This window comes from Schistocerca nitens, chromosome 10 (assembly GCF_023898315.1).
Source record: "Schistocerca nitens isolate TAMUIC-IGC-003100 chromosome 10, iqSchNite1.1, whole genome shotgun sequence".
Classification (NCBI taxonomy): Eukaryota; Metazoa; Arthropoda; class Insecta; order Orthoptera; family Acrididae; genus Schistocerca; species Schistocerca nitens.
Window position 1 is genome coordinate 229551233 of NC_064623.1, and position 22350 is coordinate 229573582.

Genomic DNA, 22350 nt, shown 5'->3' on the forward strand with positions numbered 1-22350 from the left:
AACCTGGGCGACTCGAAAAACGTGATGCTCAGATGAGCCCGAGTTCAGTCGGTAGGCTTCGAGTGTGACGCAGACCACTCGAAGGCAAGGACCCATGTTGTCAGCAAGACACTGTGCAAGCTGGTGGTGGCTGCACAATCGCGCGGGCTGCGTTTGCACGGATTGGTCTGCGTCCTCTGGTGCGATTAACTGGAAATGGCTGTGTTCGGCTACTTGGGGACCATTTACAGCCATTCACTTTCACAAACAACGGTGGAATTTTTATGGATGACAATGCACCATGTCATTTCTACAGTTGTTCGCGACAATTCGACCGAATGGTTTGACCAGCCAGATCGCCCACCGTGAATCCCATCGAACAGTTATGGGACATAATCGGGAGGTGAGTTCGTGCACAGAGTCTCGTGCACCGGCGACACCTCCGCAGTTACGATCGGCTGTGGGGGCAGCGCGGCTCCGTATCTCTGCAGGGGACTCCCGGCGACTTGTTGAGTCCGTACCACGTCGAGTCGCTGCACCACGTCGAGCAAAGGGGGGTGCGACACGATATGAGGAGCGACCGCGTCGCTCTGGTGACTTCACTGTAAGTGTCCTTCGTATTCCCAACGAGAGCCCGCATGAATATCTGTGAAGGGAGTCGGGGAGGAAGCAGACAGTATCCGGACAGAGGAGCAGCAAGTCATAGTTACGTCTGGTGGTGTTAAGTGACAAGGAATGTATAAGGCTTGACTTTGGTTTTTCGTATTTATGTCAAAAGTACAGCCAATTGAACCCAGAAACCCATTGAGATTTATGTTTTCCGTCATTTGCCAAAATCGCTCCGCTGCGTGGTCTAGGGCGCCTTGACACGGTTCGCGCGGCTCCCCCTCGAAGGTTCGAGTCCTCCCTCGGGCATGGATGAGTGTCTTGTCCTTAGCGTAAGTTACGTTAAGGTAGATTAAGTAGTGTGTAAGCCTAGGAACCGATGATCTCAGCAGTTTGGTTCCATAGGAATTTACCACCACCACCAAGATCCGAGTTTTCGCTCAGCCTCTAATGACTTCGCTGTCGACGGGATGTCGAAAAGTAACCCTCCTTCGTTCTTTCTTTTGAACAATTATGACAAGTATTACTATCATTACAAACCGTCAACTTTTTATCTGTGTGGGACTCCCTCCTTACAAACGCGGATTAGTAACGACGCCCAACGGAGGAAGTGAGAAACAGTAAGTAACGGTTAATCTCAAATTTATGAGCGACGTGGCGTCGAAGCATCGGGCGAGCGCTTTCCGCACGAGCAGGTGTCGGCTGAGAGAGAGAGAGAGAGAGAGAGAGAGAGAGACATTCCAGTAAGGCACACGAAATTTACGTCTGTAGCTGCCATAATCTTTACTCGACATCGGAAGTCGCCCAACTTCCACTTACAACATTACACATCATGAGTACGGAGGCGTAATAATGAGCGATAAGGGAGCATTAGGAAAGGCGAGTTGAAGGTAGATTTGTTGGCAGGTGTAATAAGACCGTACGCTTTTGCGAGCGTTTTTCAGCAGACATATCAACGCCATAACGTAGAACGTGAGACTGAGAATAGCTACCGTTCGCCTACAAGGGAACTGCGTGACGCTGAACTCTCAGAATCGCACGGAAATGTTATCAGAATATACATCGCTCATCACAAGAACTGTGGTATGAGCCAATTGCATGCAAAAGTGAGCGTCCTACCGTAAAAGCCGTTTCCATGGTCACCTGTCAGGTCTAAGAGAGAACCAAAATCACGCATATTTTACTGTCGTGTCTTATTGCTGTACTTCCTTATGCTTAAAACAGTTACGCTTCTCCGCAGTATTCTGCGTTCAAAGTGCAGGTCTGGGATTTCAATGCAGCGGTTAAAACAGAGCAGAACAGAGTAATTTGCACATCTGAGCCGGCCGGAGTGGCCGAGCGGTTCTAGGCGCTTCTGTCTGGAACGGCGCGACAGCTACGGTCGCAGGTTCGAATCCTGCCTCGGGCATGGGTGTGTGTGACGTCCTTAGGTTAGTTAGGTTTAAGTAGTTCTAAGTTCAAGGGGACTGATGACCTCAGATGTTAAGTCCCATAGAGCTCAGAGCCATTTGAACCACTTCCTTTTTTTTTTTATTTTGCATATCTGACTGAAGCCACGTTTTCACATGCATCATCATTTCTCCATTCAAATAGTCCAATATCAAACGTCACATTAATTACATTTTGAAACGATGGTATTTTCTTTTGGTATATCAGTGTCATACCTTGCCTTTTGCCACTCGTAGCACAACATGGGGTTGTACTTCGGTGCAGAAAGTTGATTGTTTTGTACAGAGTGAAGTTTGACGATGAAATGACGATCGTGCAACTTGTGATTTCTCACACAGCAGTCTTTGAGTGTAACATCCTCAATCATAAAACTTTAATCTACATTCCAATTGTTAGCGCAGGTATAATATATCGCTATCGAATGGCGCTAAAAGACAACATTTCGTTCTGCGTGCATTTGGCTCAATAGCACTGCCTTAGGGACGAGCTATTTATGTATTCTAAGCGCTTCTGAGCGTCCTAGGTCACGTTCTTCACTGGGAAGTTATTAAGTGGACAACGCTACGAATTTTCTGACATACACGTGCTAATAGTTGCTGTATTGTGTCACGGATTTAGTTTCTGTCGAACTTTATCTACTGATCAGTAGAATGTGAGTGATATGAATGAAATTCGAGAAATCACTATCAGTCTTCCTGTCAGACAGGTAGTAGCAATCAGCTGTTAAATCAGCTAGAGAGTTGAAACTTCCTGGCAGATTAAAACTGTGTGCCCGACCGAGACTCGAACTCGGGACCTTTGCCCGCGAGAGGCAAAGGTCCCGAGTTCGAGTCTCGGTCGGGCACACAGATTTAATCTGCCAGGAAGTTTCATATCAGCGCACACTCCGCTGCAGAGTGAAAATCTCATTCTGCTAGAGAGTTGCTCACTTGACATGTGTCTCATCGTCTAAGCGAGCAATTTAAAGAAACAAGGACAGAGGGAAACAATGATAGCGAGTAAAATATTTTAATTTCAGTTCACACACACACACACACACACACACACACACACACACATATACACTCCTGGAAATGGAAAAAAGAACACATTGACACCGGTGTGTCAGACCCACCATACTTGCTCCGGACACTGCGAGAGGGCTGTACAAGCAATGATCACACGCAAGGCACAGCGGACACACCAGGAAGCGCGGTGTTGGCTGTCGAATGGCGCTAGCTGCGCAGCATTTGTGCACCGCCGCCGTCAGTGTCAGCCAGTTTGCCGTGGCATACGGAGCTCCATCGCAGTCTTTAACACTGGTAGCATGCCGCGACAGCGTGGACGTGAACCGTATGTGCAGTTGACGGACTTTGAGCGAGGGCGTATAGTGGGCATGCGGGAGGCCGGGTGGACGTACCGCCGAATTGCTCAACACGTGGGGCGTGAGGTCTCCACAGTACATCGATGTTGTCGCCAGTGGTCGGCGGAAGGTGCACGTGCCCGTCGACCTGGGACCGGACCGCAGCGACGCACGGATGCACGCCAAGACCGTAGGATCCTACGCAGTGCCGTAGGGGACCGCACCGCCACTTCCCAGCAAATTAGGGACACTGTTGCTCCTGGGGTATCGGCGAGGACCATTCGCAACCGTCTCCATGACGCTGGGCTACGGTCCCGCACACCGTTAGGCCGTCTTCCGCTCACGCCCCAACATCGTGCAGCCCGCCTCCAGTGGTGTCGCGACAGGCGTGAATGGAGGGACGAATGGAGACGTGTCGTCTTCAGCGATGAGAGTCGCTTCTGCCTTGGTGCCAATGGTGGTCGTATGCGTGTTTGGCGCCGTGCAGGTGAGCGCCACAATCAGGACTGCATACGACCGAGGCACACGGGGCCAACACCCGTCATCATGGTGTGGGGAGCGATCTCCTACACTGGCCGTACACCACTGGTGATCGTCGAGGGGACACTGAATAGTGCACGGTACATCCAAACCGTCATCGAACCCATCGTTCTACCATTCCTAGACCGGCAAGGGAACTTGCTGTTCCAACAGGACAATGCACGTCCGCATGTATCCCGTGCCACCCAACGTGCTCTAGAAGGTGTAAGTCAACTACCCTGGCCAGCAAGATCTCCGGATCTGTCCCCCATTGAGCATGTTTGGGACTGGATGAAGCGTCGTCTCACGCGGTCTGCACGTCCAGCACGAACGCTGGTCCAACTGAGGCGCCAGGTGGAAATGGCATGGCAAGCCGTTCCACAGGACTACATCCAGTATCTCTACGATCGTCTCCATGGGAGAATAGCAGCCTGCATTGCTGCGAAAGGTGGATATACACTGTACTAGTGCCGACATTGTGCATGCTCTGTTGCCTGTGTCTATGTGCCTGTGGTTCTGTCAGTGTGATCATGTGATGTATCTGACCCCAGGAATGTGTCAATAAAGTTTCCCCTTCCTGGGACAATGAATTCACGGTGTTCTTATTTCAATTTCCAGGAGTATATATCTCAGTCCGAACAGGCCTTGAAGTCTCAGCGGTACCGACCGATCTTTTATTAGCCGTAATTCCGTAACTAAACATTTGCGTACCTATGTTTATATGAAATTTTTCGTTAGTTCTACTTGTAGAACAACATATTAAAATATTTGCATATCTTCATGAATCACCCGGTATATATATATAGGTCCCGACTAAATCCTATGTAAGCGCTATATTAGAAAAAATCGCTTAGTACCACATCTCTTGTTGCGAGTATCGTATAAAACGACGTATTTTTTGTTATATTTTCGGAGTGTGCATCGGTTATAGCATCCAATGTTCCTTTTTGTTTGTTACGCATTTGGGGATTATTAACATCAATGTAAACTCCTGTTTTGTGTAGATCTTTCGTTTCAAATCGGATTGTGTGTTAAACAGTCACTGCATCGCTTTAAAGACGTCACAATAAAGAGGAAAGATGTAATACTCAAAAAAGTCACACATAACGGGGGCGATTAGAAAACGGGGAATCAGTCGGCAACATCGCAAAGGTAGTGAGTGTCTGTTACTCAACGATTTCTACAATTTGGAAGTACAGAGAGAAAACGTAGCCTCTTTTCGAATAAAGTTCGTTAGAAACCAAGCGGGTGAGATCATCTGAGCAGAAAGGACTTGAAGAAGTATTACTTACTTGGTTCATGCAGCAAAGCTAGAACAATGTGCCGATCAATAGACCTATTATTCAAGCGAAAGTCAGTGAATTTGCGCGTCTGTTTAAAAATCCGAAGTTACAGTTTTTCTTCCTCTTGGATACATTTCCGACCTCGCCTCGACATTATCACCGGGAAAATTGTGGTGTACACCTGATGGTGTGACAGACGAGTGGCTGACTTAAGAAGTGGCCCGTTTTCTCTGAGGGCTACAAATCAGATGATGCCTTGTTTTACAACATGACTCCAGATAAAACATTGAAATTTAAGGGTGAACGGTACTAGGTGGAAAAACATCTAAGATAAGAATCACAGTTATGGTTGCTGCAAATAGTTATGACACGATCATGCGAAGAAAACCTTTTTCTGATCGAAAATCGAGAAAACCTAACTTATTAAAAAGTTTCACTCTGTACCTGTCATTTATGAAAACAATGCAAGATCCTGGATGACCTGACATTTCTGAAAAGTGGTTGCCGATCTGGGACTCTCAGCTGGAATAAAAGACAAACCATTATCCTCGTCGATGATTCCCCGGCTCATGCAGTAGTCGAGAATCTGCAGCGGATAAATCCTGTGTTTTACCTCCAAACGACACTCTTATTCAACAACATACGGACCAGTGGGTTGTAAAATCTCCGAAAATGCAGTACAGCAGACTTCACGTGATGAACATGTTGCGAAAAATGGAATGAGGTAAAGAAACAGTTTTAATGTTCTTCGTGCAATTTTAGTAATATCGGAAGCATGGGAAAGTGTCACTCAAAAGATAATTGCTAATTGCTTCAAACATGCAGTATTTAGAGAGCCTCCTTCGCCACCCCACAGTGAAGGCGACACGTTTCAGCAACAGGTGATGGTGAAGATGCAGATGACATTCCTCTGGCGGAATTAGTCCACGAACTTTGTCCAGCATTGTCAACTTGTGAAATAGAGGACTTGTCCCAGGTAAACAAGAATCCTACAGTGTACGCCTCAAGAAGTGATGAAGAAATGGTAGATTATTCAAAAAAAAAAGGTTCAAATGGCTCTGAGCACTATGAGACTTAACTTCTGAGGTCATCAGTCCCCTAGAACTTAGAACTCCTTAAACCCAACTAACCTAAGGACATCACACACATCCATGCCCGAGGCAGGATTCGAACCTGCGACCGCAGTGGTCGCGCGGTTCCAGACTGAAGCGCCTAGAACCGCTCGGCCACAACGGCCGGCAAACCGACGCTTTGAGTCGACACTAAGCGTCGCATAGAAGACGTGACGAACGGTATTTGTTTAGCCTGACTCAAGTTACACAGTGGGAAAAACACAACACTGTAAGCAAATTCCAAAACACCAGAGAAATTGCGGCTGGTGACTCTTAGGACTGACGTCCGTTATACATACGTACACATTGCAGGAAGACACACAAATGCGAGGCAGCCTGTCGCAGTGTTTTATAGAAAGCATCCACTATTCTGGATAGCTTAGCGAAACGCCGTCTTGCTACAGGACAAGGAATGAGACAAAAAAAGCACAGAAACCACAACAGAAACCTAAACGAGAATAGGTGCAGTACATAGAGAGGACGAAGAATATTTAACTGAAACGAATCAAGATATTAAGGGTTGTGTGCCGGTCAGTGGAGTCGCCGCACTGAATTCTCGCGATGAAAACGGCGCGATCTCTGGAAAGGAATCACCGTAATAGCCGCGAGTTTTCTAACGAGAAACCGGACGGTCTTAACCCAGTGCTGCTATCGGAGCGGTAGTAGACAACGCTTGCGTCCCCAAAATGGCAACTGCCACAATCCTAGTAGGGCCGAGATCAGCAACGGAACGAGGACGGGGAGGGGATCGGCGTCCTGTCTGTAGCTTCGGACGCCGCACCGCCAACAAACATGTTCCCCGCAGCGAGACAGACGGGGTGGGGTGGCCGTGGAACCGTTTTCTGTAGCCTCGGCCCGGCGGGGCAGCTCCTACCTTTGACGCTGGTCTTGGGACGCCTGTTGGGGCTCCGGAACGAGCAATGAGTGGTGAGGAACTTCTAAGGAAAATTCGCGATATTGTGTATTTTCTGTATGCATATTTGGTAATTAAATGGAGAACGAACAGATTACTTCGCCCCTTCCATTTGATCGTCCTCCATCTAGACAATCCGTCGGTGGTACTCGGTAGCTGGAGAAAATTAATCTAAATGGAAAAAAAAGATCGATTAAGTTTTGTGAGTTTTTAACTAATGATCCAGCCAGTCTGAGATTATCATCAGTAAAGCTCGCAATTCTGTCTGCATACCGAATCTGTAGTTGTAACTGAGAAGTTAATTTCATTGGGTTCTGCTTCCATACGACGGGGTCTGGCCAAGACAGCCGTAGCGGCCGTCACGTGAGCTACAGTATCTGCGCTTAGGGGAAATCTCTGCGTAACAGAACTACAGCCTGCTTCGTGTGGCGCTGGAAACTGTCACCAGTCCGCGCGCTAGGCGACTCCGACAGCGCTGAACGTCGCTCTTACCACTGCGGCGAGGCTCCTTCAAGAGAAGAGGCGAAATAACTCAACTACCGACGAGGGGCCATCGCGTGTGACCACTGATACAGCGTACAATCTCCACCTACTACAATTTTTTAAGACTACATTCTGGCTACAAATGCATTTTACACTCTTAACAAGAAATTTCAAATCGTGAAAAATACAAAAAAATACCTCGCAGACGACTTACAAATCAATCGGTAGTCGATCTGAAAATCTTGCCCAGTGTGTTTCAACAGCAGAGAAAGCAACACGTGACATAACAGGCGCGCGCGTACACACACACACACACACACACACGGACACGCACACACAAACGAGGCTAACTTATCGCCCTCGGAGAAGTATGTGATAACAGTCATCGTACAGATAAGGAGCCGTTCACGGCCTCGTACCTCCACGGCCAGTTAAAAGCAAACGTACATGGAGGAAAGCATGTAATTTAACAAGAGATCTTTTACATTCCAAACAGCAACCTGAAACCGTACAATCGTCAGATACATACACATATACCTATACGCTGCAAATCACTTTACGGTGTGTGGCGGAGGGTATCTTGTGTATCACTTCGCTTCCACTCTTTCTCGTTCCAGTCGCGAATCGTACGCGGGAAGAACGATTCTTAGTGTGTGTCTGTCAGCGCCGGAATCTCTCTAATTTTATCTCCACGGTGTTTCCGCGACCAGACAGTGTATTCGTTCATCCTTCTACGTACGTATGCTCTCGGAATCTTAACAGGAAGCCACGTCGTGATGCGGAACGTCTCTCTCGCAGCGTCTGCCGCATCTCGTTAACTACATGAATTTGGTCTTCTTGGGTTCTTTTCCATTTCCTCTTTCAGTCCTACCTGAACGGATCCCAGATGGACGAGCAATACTCAAGTGTTGTAAGCCACCTCCTTTGTGGGCGGAGTATACTCCCTGAAAATGGTTCCAATGAATCTGTCTGGCGTCTGCAGTTAGTTTTCCGTTGTCGTTCGACTTGAAATCGCTCCGCACGCAAACTACAAGGTATTTAATTTCTGTGAGTGCTTCCAGTGACTGTTCTGTAATCGTGTAGTCATACAGTAATGGGTCTTACCGTCTACGGTTTCCCAGCGTTGCCGCTACATTGTATGCAGCAGCATGATCCATCGAAAAGCTTCGCGAAACTTGGACGTTATCACATGGTCATCACATGAACATTTTTAAAAGTGGTGCTTCTGCAACAGTCGTTTGGTCTACGCCTCAAGCTACTTCTATTTTATCTCCGGTAAGAATGACATGCTGTGTTCGAAGAAATTTTCAACCCAGTCTCAAAGTTGGTCGACTATTCCGTACGCTGGAATGCCTTTTGAAAGGCGAGCGACACGACATGGACGTTTTGTTTGCTGACGCTCAAAATATATGGAACGAAAGGTAAATTGTTCTTCGCAGCGTCTTACCTACGTGTGAACCGTGAATTTGCTTTCAAAATCTTTTCTTAAAGAATTTACTTTATTTACTAGCGATTCGTCAAGAACATTAACACATTTAATCACACTAGGTGAGCGTAGAAGTAGTTGCCAGGGAGTAACTGATGAAAATGAAATTACCTTTAACAAATGGGAATTTTATTCATAGAAGCCTTTTCAAAAACAGATTTAAAATTTATAAGCAGAAAAGCACGCTCGAAATATCAAGTTACAATTTTATTTAGAGGCAGAAAGAACAATATTGACAGTATGAGCCTTCGGGCTGAGAACCTTGCCGCTCCCTTTTGACACGGCCGTAGTCACGACCGCTCACAACAATCTCTGAAGGACTACACTGGTGCAAATCTGCAACACACCAGATTACTTTAAACTAAAAATTTTAACAACTCACACAAACACATTAACTATGCACCCCGTTAAGAGGGATGGAAATGGTACAATCACAAACTAAGAAATTATTTGCCACCGAAAGTGCAATTTGTTTCTATAAGGACTCTTTCGGTGGAAGGGTGGCAACTTTATAAAAATAACTATTTAAATAAAACCCATGAAATTCAGACTTACATAAAATGTACAACATGCTCTACATTACATACACACTCCTGGAAATTGAAATAAGAACACCGTGAATTCATTGTCCCAGGAAGGGGAAACTTTATTGACACATTCCTGGGGTCAGATACATCACATGATCACACTGACAGAACCACAGGCACATAGACACAGGCAACAGAGCATGCACAATGTCGGCACCAGTACAGTGTATATCCACCTTTCGCAGCAATGCAGGCTGCTATTCTCCCATGGAGACGATCGTAGAGATGCTGGATGTAGTCCTGTGGAACGGCTTGCCATGCCATTTCCACCTGGCGCCTCAGTTGGACCAGAGTTCGTGCTGGACGTGCAGACCACGTGAGACGACGCTTCATCCAGTCCCAAACATGCTCAATGGGGGACAGATCCGGAGATCTTGCTGGCCAGGGTAGTTGACTTACACCTTCTAGAGCACGTTGGGTGGCACGGGATACATGCGGACGTGCATTGTGCTGTTGGAACAGCAAGTTCCCTTGCCGGTCTAGGAGTGGTAGAACGATGGGTTCGATGACGGTTTGGATGTACCGTGCACTATTCAGTGTCCGCTCGACGATCACCAGTGGTGTACGGCCAGTGTAGGAGATCGCTCCCCACACCATGATGACGGGTGTTGGCCCTGTGTGCCTCGGTCGTATGCAGTCCTGATTGTGGCGCTCACCTGCACGGCGCCAAACACGCATACGACCATCATTGGCACCAAGGCAGAAGCGACTATCATCGCTGAAGACGACACGTCTCCATTCGTCCCTCCATTCACGCCTGTCGCGACACCACTGGAGGCGGGCTGCACGATGTTGGGGCGTGAGCGGAAGACGGCCTAACGGTGTGCGGGACCGTAGCCCAGCTTCATGGAGACGGTTGCGAATGGTCCTCGCCGATACCCTAGTGTCCCTAATTTGCTGGGAAGTGTCGGTGCGGTCCCCTACGGCACTGCGTAGGATCCTACGGTCTTGGCGTGCATCCGTGCGTCGCTGCGGTCCGGTCCCAGGTCGACGGGCACGTGCACCTTCCGCCGACCACTGGCGACAACATCGATGTACTGTGGAGACCTCACGCCCCACGTGTTGAGCAATTCGGCGGTACGTCCACCCGGCCTCCCGCATGCCCACTATACGCCCTCGCTCAAAGTCCGTCAACTGCACATACGGTTCAGGTCCACGCTGTCGCGGCATGCTACCAGTGTTAAAGACTGCGATGGAGCTCCGTATGCCACGGCAAACTGGCTGACACTGACGGCGGCGGTGCACAAATGCTGCGCAGCTAGCGCCATTCGACGGCCAACACCGCGGTTCCTGGTGTGTCCGCTGTGCCGTGCGTGTGATCATTGCTTGTACAGCCCTCTCGCAGTGTCCGGAGCAAGTATGGTGGGTCTGACACACCGGTGTCAATGTGTTCTTTTTTCCATTTCCAGGAGTGTATATCGCCTCGCAAGATGATAGGCAACATAAAAACATATTTCAGGAATTCGGCCTTTACACTTCAAGCAAAAAATTCGTTAACACCGAATCCGACAAACATGACAGGGGCAGCTATTAACGTATGCCAGATTGACAGGGGGATTACTGAACAACCCGAAACGCATACTGCTCTAACCCGCCCCTACTCCACCCAATTCATAAATAACCACCTTTCCGCTGGTGGCCAAACAGAGAAGAATAGTTGGACGACCGCAAAGCAAAACGGCTGGTGACCTCACCAGAAAACAAGTAGAATTTCGTAAGAGTAAATCAAACAACATATCACCAATCACTTAACTTCTAATAAACTGTGATTTTTCGAGAAGACCTGGCGCTGCACCCCCAAATCGCTCTCCCGAACCGTCCGCTGTCAGCCGCTTCAACGGACGCAGGAAGGAGCGGCAATCTCCCGTCTCACGGCGTCGCAGCTCGCCCCGGCCAGCCCGATGTCGTGGTTTGACTCCTGTTGCTCTCGTGTCGACCGCGAAGCCGCTACCCTTTTTTATATACGGCGCGGCCCACTGGACTCACGTGGGGACCTCACATGCGCCGACGCTCAAGGCGGACAAGTCATCTCGTGTCTCAGTGTGCGACCGACCAACCGACCGATCCAACCGCCAATGAGCGTTGCCCGAGCAACTCGAGCAGATTGGCGGCCTAACGCGCAGACTCAGATGTAGGAACTCAGCCCCGACCGGGCGACCACTAGCTGAGTTCTGTTACTGGCGGAGTGGCAAGACTCTCATTTTCTGCCTTAAAGTTTGATCCAAACGACAGACATACTAGCACTCCGACGACAGACAGACACTATCTGCCTAACAAATGCGGACGAGAGACAGACCAGCAACTGGGGACGAGAGACTGACCCAGACTGACTCGTTGGCGAGCTCATAGCGCCCCTTAAAAGCACGTGAACAGTCATCCTTTCCCCTTTCCCACCAGAGGGAGACACCAAAGCTGCGATTGCCACAGCTGCGCCACCGCCAGAAACGGAGGGCGACTGCTTCACACTACGCGCTGCGGCGCGCTCTTCAAACAACAAATTTTTTTGTACTACGGCTCAACGTGATTTTAAGTCTTTTCCCGGAATTGTTTCCCCCTACTTAAATATTGAACCTCCACATATACTTTTTTTTTTCAGGTTCTCTGAGGAGCATAGTGACTTCTGTTGTGTTCTAGAGTCGCTTTAACTGCAAAGAATGCAACTGTTAGGTGTATGTGGTTATCATCATCTGTGTTCTAATTCACAAGATTGGTTTTAAGCAGCTCTCCACACTCAAGCCTCTTCACTTCTGCATAAATACTTCAACCTATGTCCATTTGGAACTGCTTACTGTAGTCGAACCTTGAATCTCGCCATTCCTGTACAATGTTTACCCTTAACTCTTCCCTCCACTACCAAAAATCTGTTCCACGAATCTCAGGATCTGTCATACCGACCACCCGCTTCTTTTAGTCAGACGATGCCAAAGATGTCTGCGGCACGGTTCACGACCTCTTCTATGGTTATCCTACCCATCCATCTCATGTTCAATATACATTTGTCATACAGCTTTTCAAAACTCTCTGTACTCTGTCCGTACTGTTGATTATTCATGTTTGACTTCCACTTCCACTGCAGCCAAAAAGTAAAGCAATAAATTTATTTCTGAAAGCAGGTTGGTTTTATTGTATTCAGGATACCAGTATAGCACATTATTGCCCACTCTGTTGGCTACAAAACCCTATTCTTGAAGACAGTCTCCGCTCAGCGCGGCGGCCTTACGCCACCCTTCTGTGAGGGCCCGTATGGCCGCGTGCTACCACAGTCTGCTGGTCGACGTCGGAGCCAGAGTCCAGAGTCTCGCTGCGTCAGTAACCACCACCGCCCCCCATCGTCCACGTGCTGCTTCCCGCCGAGCGCATCCTTCATTGGGTTCAAACAGATGGAAGTCGGAAGTTGCCAGATCCGGGCTGCAGGGCGGCTGAGGAAGGACAGTGCACTGAAGCTCTGTTAACTCCTCTCCGGTGCGCAGAGTTGTGTGAGGCCTCCATTTGTCACGGACAGCCGGCCGCAGTGGCCGAGTGGTCCTAGGCGCTACAGTCTGGAACCGCGCGACCACTACGGTCGCAGGTTCGAATCCTGCCTCGAGCATGGATGTGTGTGATGTCCTTAGGTTAGTTAGGTTTAAGTAGTTCTAAGTTCTAGGGGACTGATGACCACAGCAGTTAAGTCCCATAGTGTTCAGAGCCATTCGAACTTTTTTCTTTTTTCACGGACAAGGGGACAAGGAGAAGTTCGTTTGCTGCGAACACGATGAAGTCGTTTCTCCAATTCCCTGAGGGCAGCACAACACACTTTAGTGTTGATCGCTGCACCGTGGGGGAGGACATCAAGCAGGGTACCCCCTTAAAGAGTCCCAGAAGAGCGTCGCCAGGACTTTACCGGCTGAAGATGCGGCTTTGAACTTTTTCTTCGCACGAGAGGTGGTGTGGCGTCACTCCTTCCGTTTCCAGTTCGAAGTGATGGATCCACGCTTCGTCGCCCGTGACGATATTCGACAAAAACTTTTCACGCTATTAGCCTCGATACGTGCAAGCACTTCCGCACAGACGCTTCTTCGTTGCTGTCGATTATCTTCTGCTGGGCGGCGAAGAACCCGGCGGGCACGCGCCTCTGAGTACCCCTGTCTCCCTGTCTGACTGCCATCCGCCGCTCACCTCGAGTGAGAGTGTCCGTACGTTCCAGGAGTCACAGCTGTGTGAGACGTGCGGCCGATCGGCACGCGGGAATTGGAACAGGTTTGTGCGAGCTAGCGACAGTGACACACGCCTCGCCCAACGGCTAATCGTGCTTTTGTTCACTACCAGATCTCCGTAGACATTCTGTAAGCGCTCATGAATTGCTGCGATACGCTGGTTTTCCACCAAAATAATCTCAATGACATCTCTCTGGTTGGAACGCACCTGCCTTACACAAGGCTACGTGTAGCGTTACCACCTATCGGAACTTTATGAAACTATTAGAGGCAAAGCGCGAATATTCCACGATCTCTCACAACAAATTCCGCACTTTGACAACCGACACTTACTTATTGACCTCTCCTCGTACGTCTATGAAATGATCTGATCTTCGAAAGTTATTCTGTAGCATTCCACTGATTAAGCTTTTGTTTTTTCCTTTTTTTCTGTGTACTGTTTATTGTCGACTCTTCACTTGTAAATACTGCAGTCAAATACTTTCAGAAAATGCTTCTCAACGCTAAAATTTATACTTGTCTTAAAACATGATTCTTTTCAGAAAGAGTTTTTTTGCGTATCAGTTGGTATTTTTATTTTCTCCGCATTTCGACGATCGTCTATTATTTTGCTGTAAATATAGTGTAGTCTATGTACTAATTTCAACACCTCGTTTCGTGGCCAATTCCCTTAGTGTTGCCTACACTCCACTATCCTTGATTTACTTTTCGTCGTGTTCGCCATACAAACTCTTTTCCACACACTGTCCATAAAAGTCAACTGATGTTCCAAGTCCTCTGCTGTCTTTGACAGAATTTCAACGTCTTCGGCAAATCTCAAAATTTTTATTTCTTCTTCCTGAACTTTCCATTCCCAATTTTGTTCTTTGTTTCCTATACTACCTGCTTCGTGTACAGATTGATAACAAGGGGTGCAAACTACAACCCTGTCTCGCTCCCTTCTCAACTACTGCTTCCTTTTCGTGCAGTTCGACTGTTAATGGCTGAAGTCCGGTTTCTGTACAACTTGCAGATAACCTTTCGCTCCCTTCATCTTACCGCTGATAACTTCATAATTTCGTAAGAGTGTGTTTCAGTTGACGTCGTCAAACGCATTTTCTAAACGTATAAATGCTAGAAACCTAGTTTTGCCTTCCCGCAGATAGGCGTCTGTCAGGCGTTGCATTCTTAAATAGATAATATTTGTTACGGATCTGTACGTACTTTTTAACTGCTCTTCTTCATTGGCACATTGTCCATACAGCCAATCATCGTATCCATGAAGCCTGATGCTGACTGGATATTTTACTATACATTTCGCTAATGATGATTTGCAAAAAATGAAAATAAGACTAACTGATTAAAACTTGACGCCATTAGAAACAACATGTAAAGTAACAGTTTCATTAGTTTAAGAAAGGGTAAAGAAAGCATTGCATCACACTAAATATCTACACTTTATCTGAGCAGTATCTCTAGATCTTATATTTATGTGGTATAACAAGAAATTTATTAGCACTCCACTCTCAGGTGGACACCAAGATTGCAGCCGATGTGGAAAGGCGAACCACCTTAAGCAAGGCTCGGATAAAAATTTTTATTTGCTTACAGTAAGTGGTCCGCTAGAGTAGTAAATGGGTCATCTCTCCTCCTTCATAGTACAAATAGGATACTGGAATTTCCTTCAACGGGATTGGGAACAGTTTGGTTGGAAATTTTCCATGATTTAAGCCCTTGCGTGTAATTGTTGTTTTGCATCGTCTGTTTCTTTTCCAATTATTAAACTACGAGTACGTAGGTAAAGCTATTTCAGGTGGCAGACGACCGCAAGTCACTCCTTTTTAGATCCTGATCCAATCTATTTGTACTTCCAGCCGTTTCTCGCGTTTTCATTGGTTATTTGCCCCTGCTTTAAAATTTCGAGAAAAAACTATTTTCGGCGGTTTTTTCTCCACGTAAATAATATGGATTTCGAAAGTAATGAGGCGTTATATAAATATATTTTTATAATAAAATATAAACCGTTTTTCACATGCAATTAAGTCCTAGCGCTTAGAAAATAACTCTATTTTTCCCTGTACGTTCGTCAGTGGAAACGTATCTGTGCATGTTTTATAAGCGTGAGCTGACAAAGATTGCACTCACTGGAAAGCAGAAAGCGAGTACATTGCCACCGGCTCTTCACATTTATCTCGAAACCTAAAGTATTCGCTACAGCCGCTGACGAAACATCACGCTACGAATATAGGTGCTGTAAATTATTTGTAGCCAGTGAAAGTGACAGAAACATCGTCAGTTGAAATGTATTAGTTGTTACATAAATTGAAGGTGGAAGGGAGAGAAGGGGAGGGGAAAGAACTGATGATATTAGCTGCATCGTGACTTTAATGCGGATTCGGCTGCGACGAGTGAAGACGCGTGGCGGGCTAGGAGTCGAACCCCGGGTCTGCTGCTCGCTCGGATCTGCGCCACCAGGACCCGGACCACCTCGGCGCGCTGCCTGGCCCACCCATACCCACCCCCGGCGCCGCCTGCGCGCAGTCCCCGTCCGCGTCCTCTACGCTCGCTCATTTTAAATTCTCGCCGGAGGTCGAACGATACTGTGCATCCTCACTGAACATTGTGGATGTGTAGGAAAACACAGCCTCGTGCAGGGTGAACGGGAATAAAACCGCCAAACTGTAGGGACGGATTCCTGACTGGGAATTGAGGAGAAAAGGTGCTACGAGCACGCGTCCGGAAATGGACGGTGCGCGTGCAGCGACAACAAACCGTCCCGGAACCCAGTACGGGGCTGCACAGCATCAACGTCACAGCACAAGTTCAAAGCTGCCTCCGTGGGGTGCAGTGCACGCGTGCGCACGTCGCTTCGTGGATTGCCGCACTCTTTCGGACGTTCCGGAGTCTCAGGTGTAGTGAATACGCTGTTGAAGGGTCCGCACAACACATTTTAAATGCCTCAGAGATAAAAATCCAGACAGTTTAAGCCCGGTGATATAGCAGGGCTTTCGCGCCCTATCCATCGTCCGGGGAAGATGATGTTGAGGTGTCGGCGAGCTGTAGTATGGAAGTGGGGTGGTGTTTCGTGACGCAGAAACTGTACAGAGCTGCATCGCGCCCATATCACAACAGATGTTCAAAGTGGCCACCACGGGATTCCAGGAATTTCCTCCGCAAAGGAAAACAACCGGCGCAAGTACGTCGTTGCCACGTGCGCTTGCCGACACGGTGATGCTGAACCGATGCCTCAAACATCTCGCAGGATTGTCTGTAGCCCACAGCTGACGATTATGCAGATTGATGATGCCAGTTGGGTAAAGAGGAATGATGACATAAATCTCATAATTGTGATGGTCTGGAGCAGAAACCATCTAGAACATCCTTCTTGTCGGCTGCTGATAATCGTTGCACCCGGTGCACGTGATGATAGAGAGGCAGCGGCGTGTCTCGTGCGGGATACGCACGATCGTAGTTTGGCTTACGCCGTGTCGGCGGCGCACGTGCCCGGAACTTGTACTTCAATATCCTGCAGAACCCGGTCCTCCAAATCTGGTGTACGCGCAGTCCCTGCACGTTCGTCTTTCTAAAAGGACCTATGACAATAAAACTCCCAGAAAGGGCTTGAAATGTTGTGTAATGTGGTTAGTGTCTGCGGGGGTACTTTTTTTGCTACAGCACACGCCACGTGGTCAGAGGGACTTTCATTCGTCAGCGCCATCTTCCGTGGCGGCGATGCATTTCCGGACTCGTGCTCGTAGGACCTGTTTTCCTGCATTTCCAGTCAGCTATGCCTCCCTGCAGCTTGTCGGTTTTATTAGTGTCCACCCTGTATTAGTTGAAAGAAGCTGCACTGTTCCCACCTCGGCTGTGGCTTACATGCATTTGCTTTATTGAAACTCGTACGACTGCCAGTTTCCGGCTTCCACGCAATTTCCGTATACCTTTGGTGCAAACATGTAATGTTATACGATTATTTAACAGCGAGTAAAAGAGTTCTGAGAACACTCTTAAGTAATCAGCTAGTATTACCACATTTTGGCATCAAGAGCACATGAAAATGGCCTGTAAGTCTGAAAATGGGCAATTGTCCGAGTTTCACTAAAGTAAATACGTATAAGCAGTAGCCGAGATGGAAACTTTTCAATGTCTTCCTTGTAAAAGAACACGTAGTATTTTATGACTACAGTACCAGTGACTCACAATCGCACTCGCTCTATTCGTACGTACATGTGGGTGTAAGAATTTGTGGGGATGCGAAATGGAAAGATACCACAGCCTCATCGTCAGCAGGGGGGCCGATCTGTAGTATTATGAACGCTGAAGAGATTTTCAACTGCCAAGATTCGTAGATATTATGGTTTTCAGCAATTCTCTATTGCCATCTTCGGATCTGTGATTAAAGCATCTCCCGGCTACAGTAGGTACACAACGTGTAAAAGGCATTGGCGAAGCTGTCGTTTGCACTCTCAGGTCATTCATCCGACGCGATTATGGCCGCACGATGGGAATTGACAGGCAAGGCTTCAGGGAATCCCATATTCCGAGATCCACAGTGTCAAGAGTGTGCCATGAATACCACACTTCGGGCATTACCTCTCACCACGGGCAACGCAGTAGCCGATACCTTGTACTTGGCGACCGAGAGCAAGGCCGTCTGCATAGAGTTGTCAGTGCTAACAGACAAGCAACACTGTGTGAAATAACTGCAGAAGTCAATGTTGGCCGTACGGCGAACGAATCCGTTAGGACAGTGTGGCGAAATCTGGCGTTAGTCGGCTGTGGCAGCAGAGGACCGACTCGAGTGCCTTCGCCCTGACAGACGGCTCTGCCTGCAGCGCCTGCCCTGGGCTCGTGAGCCTGTCGACTGGACCCGGACTACAGAAGAACCGTGGCCTGATGGAGTGTAGCGCAGCCCCCACGAGGCCTGTCGACTGGACCCGGACTACAGAAGAACCGTGGCCTGATGGAGTGTAGCGCAGCCCCCACGAGGCCTGTCGACTGGACCCGGACTACAGAAGAACCGTGGCCTGATGGAGTGTAGCGCAGCCCCCACGAGGCCACGCACCCAAACTGTCAACTGGGCACTGTGCAAGCAGTAGGCGGCTCCATAAGGCTGTGGGCTGCGTTCACATGGAATGGACTGGCTCTTCTGGTCCAACCTACATGCTCACTGACTGACAGTTTTTATGTTCGGCTAACTGGAGGCCATCGGTGTTCCAGAAGACCGATGCGCCATGTCAACACTTTTGCAACTGTGGACGGTCACAGAAGCAGCGTGGCTCGGTATCTCTACAGAGGACTTCCAGCGACCTGTTGAGTGCGTGCTCCATCGAGTTGCTGCAGTGGATGTCCGACTCGATATTAGGACTTAACCCATGACTTTTCTCGCCTCAGTGTATATGTGTAATTTATTTTAGTCTAACATCAGCATTCTTATGCATAACTTGCAGATACGAAAATGACAGCAACGTATTTCTGAAACCGATCAATTCAAAATGAATATTTAAATAATGTCTTGGCTTGAAGTACTCGTATTTCTTCAGATATTACAAACAGGGACCTGTTGATTCTTATGTGGAATGAAATGGAGTCCCCTTTACATTTCTCGAGTAATGCGCGGTGCTCAAGTTGAATCTATGGTATAGTGTCTGTCGAACATGAAACTTTGAACCTTCCTCTATCCAGTAACATGCGCAGTGTGTTTCCGTCTTTTATACTTTGTCTGTAATAAATAACTGAAATCTGTTCTTTCTTTTTGAACCACCGCATACCTGTGCACGTAAGTAACGGTCTTTTCAAAGTACAGGGTGATTCAAAGAATACCACAACTTTAAAAATGTGTATTTAATGAAAGAAACAGAATATAACCTTCTGTTATACATCATTACAAAGAGTATTTAAAAAGGTTTTTTTTTCACTCAAAAACAAGTTCAGAGATGTTCAATATGGCCCCCTCCAGACACTCGAGCAATATCAACCCGATACTCCAACTCGTTCCACACTCTCTGTAGCATATCAGGCGTAACAGTTTGGATAGCTGCTGTTATTTCTCGTTTCAAATCATCAATGGTGGCTGGGAGAGGTGGCCGAAACACCATATCCTTAACATACCCCCATAAGAAAAAATCGCAGGGGGTAAGATCAGAGCTTCTTGGAGGCCAGTGATGAAGTGCTCTGTTGAGCGGTCGCCATCTTAGCATCAACTGACGCTGACGCCTAGTCAACAGCGCCTCAAGCGAACAAATGTACAACTAAATGAAACTTTATAGCTCCCTTAATTCGCGGACAGATAGTCTTTAGCTCTGCCTTTTGTCGTTGCAGAGTTTTAAATTCCTAAAGTTGTGGTATTCTTTTTGAATCACCCTGTATAATTAGTCACACTCAAGAGAGATCTGAGCTGGTTACTGACACCCGGTATCCGTGCCGATACGAGTGCAAATGATGTGACGTTTACTTTTCTTTTTATTCGCGCAGGTTCGCGGCCACCAGAGGGTGCCGTCGGGCTCCCAGGAGTTCAAGGAGATGACCAAGAAGGACGCCCTAGTCCACTTCCAGAGCGAGCTGGAGAGGCTGCTGGAAACGGCTCCAGAGGCACGGCGCTCCAGCTTCCGCAAGCAGTTCGATGGCTTCGAGAAACTGTTCGAGCGTTTCCTCAGCGAGGACGGACCCTCCATAGACTGGGAGAAGATCCAGAAGCTGCCGCAGGACGCTGTAAGTACTCGTCGCCCTCCCCCGACAATCTCCCCACAAGAAGTAACGTACTATAAAGCACGCCCCCCTCACCCCATCTCCATCAGACAATTTGCCATTTGCCTGGATCTTAGTAGGAACTTAACAGTTAAATCTAAATTTATTGATGGTGGAAGAAGTTCCTCTCAAAAGGGCGCAGCCAACATTCCTTGCCTGTCCCAGCGTCTGCTCCATGTCTATTTACCTCTCAGTTGGGGAGATACTAGATCTCGGAGTTCCCTGATGCCAATAAAATGTGGCACTTTGCAGGTACGGGACTACAGCACGCTGTCGCAGCCGTCTGCTGACGTGATCCACGAGATGCTGGGCAAGCTGGTGGTGGTGAAGCTGAACGGAGGCCTGGGCACCTCCATGGGCTGCAGGGGGCCCAAGTCCGTCATCGCCGTCCGGAACGACCTCACCTTCCTGGACCTCACCGTCCAGCAGATAGAGGTGAGGCGCACACTCCGTGTCCTCGTGGCCGTCTTTCCTCACTCCATCCATCCAGTCGTATTCTGTCACCTGAGAGGTCTACTCACTTGTGGTCGGCTTCACCGTCCTTTCTTCCCTTCTCAGTACAGTCCCATCCATTCAGTTGCTCTGCCCTGTATCACGGCGTCTGGATTTCTGTGTTTTTCCTTCTCGAAATTCCATTTTCTGTCACTCACTGATCCAAAGATTTTTCTTGTTTTCGAAGATCAAAATTCTGTACTCCATCTTCTTCTTGCTGAGCTCCGTGTTTCAGCGCCATACATTAATATCGGTCACACCGCTGATACAATCATTTTTGGAAGGCCCTCACACCAAAAGTTTTCAATAACTAAGGAAAAGCTTCTGTGATTGATTGTGTGAGTATATGGAATGTACAGTGGTTAGAGAACGGAATGAAATGGATATTTTGCCATTAATCAGTTGTTAAGTTTCGCAATCCCTTTGAAGAAAAAATCCAAAATCTTGGAAAAAGGTTCTTTTCCTAAGGAAGTAATTCATACACATACTTATGTTTTTAGTACTGTTTTAAACTGTTTTCGTGTACTCATACATTTTCACAGTATTGTAACGCCAATCAAAGTACATAAAAAATAGTTTCATTGATCTTCCTCACAAGGGAACATCCCCATCGCACCCCCCTCAGATTTAGTTCTAAGTTGGCACAGTGGATAGGCCTTGAAAAACTAAACACAGATCAATCGAGAAAACAGGAAGAAGTTGTGTGGAACTATGAAAAAATAAGCAAAATATACAAACTGAGTAGTCCATGTGCAAGATAGGCAACATCAAAACTAGTCTGAGCTCAGTAGCACCGTGGTCCTGTGGTTAGCGTGAGTAGCTGTGGAATGAGAGGTCCGTGGTTCAAGTCTTCCCTCGAGTGAAAGTTTAATTTTTTATTTTCAGTTTATGTGACAAACTCTTATGTTTTCATCACTTTTTTGGGAGTGTTTATCACATCCACAAGAAAACCTAAATCGGGCAAGGTAGAATAATCTTTTTACCCATTCGCCACATGTACAAGTTAGGTGGGTCGACAACATATTCCTGTCATGTGACGCACATGCCGTCACCAGTGTCGTATAGAATATAACAGACGTGTTTTCCTGTGGAGGAATCAGTTGACCTATGACCTTGCGATGAAATGTTTTCGGTTCCCATTTTAGAGGCACGTCCTTTCATCTACTAATCGCACGGTTTT

General features: G+C 47.7%; 1 protein-coding gene across 1 annotated transcript in view; it reads left to right on the top strand.

Annotated features, from left to right (window-relative positions):
• The window catches only part of LOC126210171 (UTP--glucose-1-phosphate uridylyltransferase-like), an 89452-nt gene that overhangs the window by 13594 nt on the left and 53508 nt on the right, over nt 1-22350 (top strand). Inside the window, exons 2-3 of the mRNA XM_049939328.1 lie at nt 20406-20642; nt 20931-21113. Of these exons, the coding sequence (XP_049795285.1) occupies nt 20406-20642; nt 20931-21113 (420 nt within the window). The remainder of the gene's footprint in view (nt 1-20405; nt 20643-20930; nt 21114-22350) is intronic.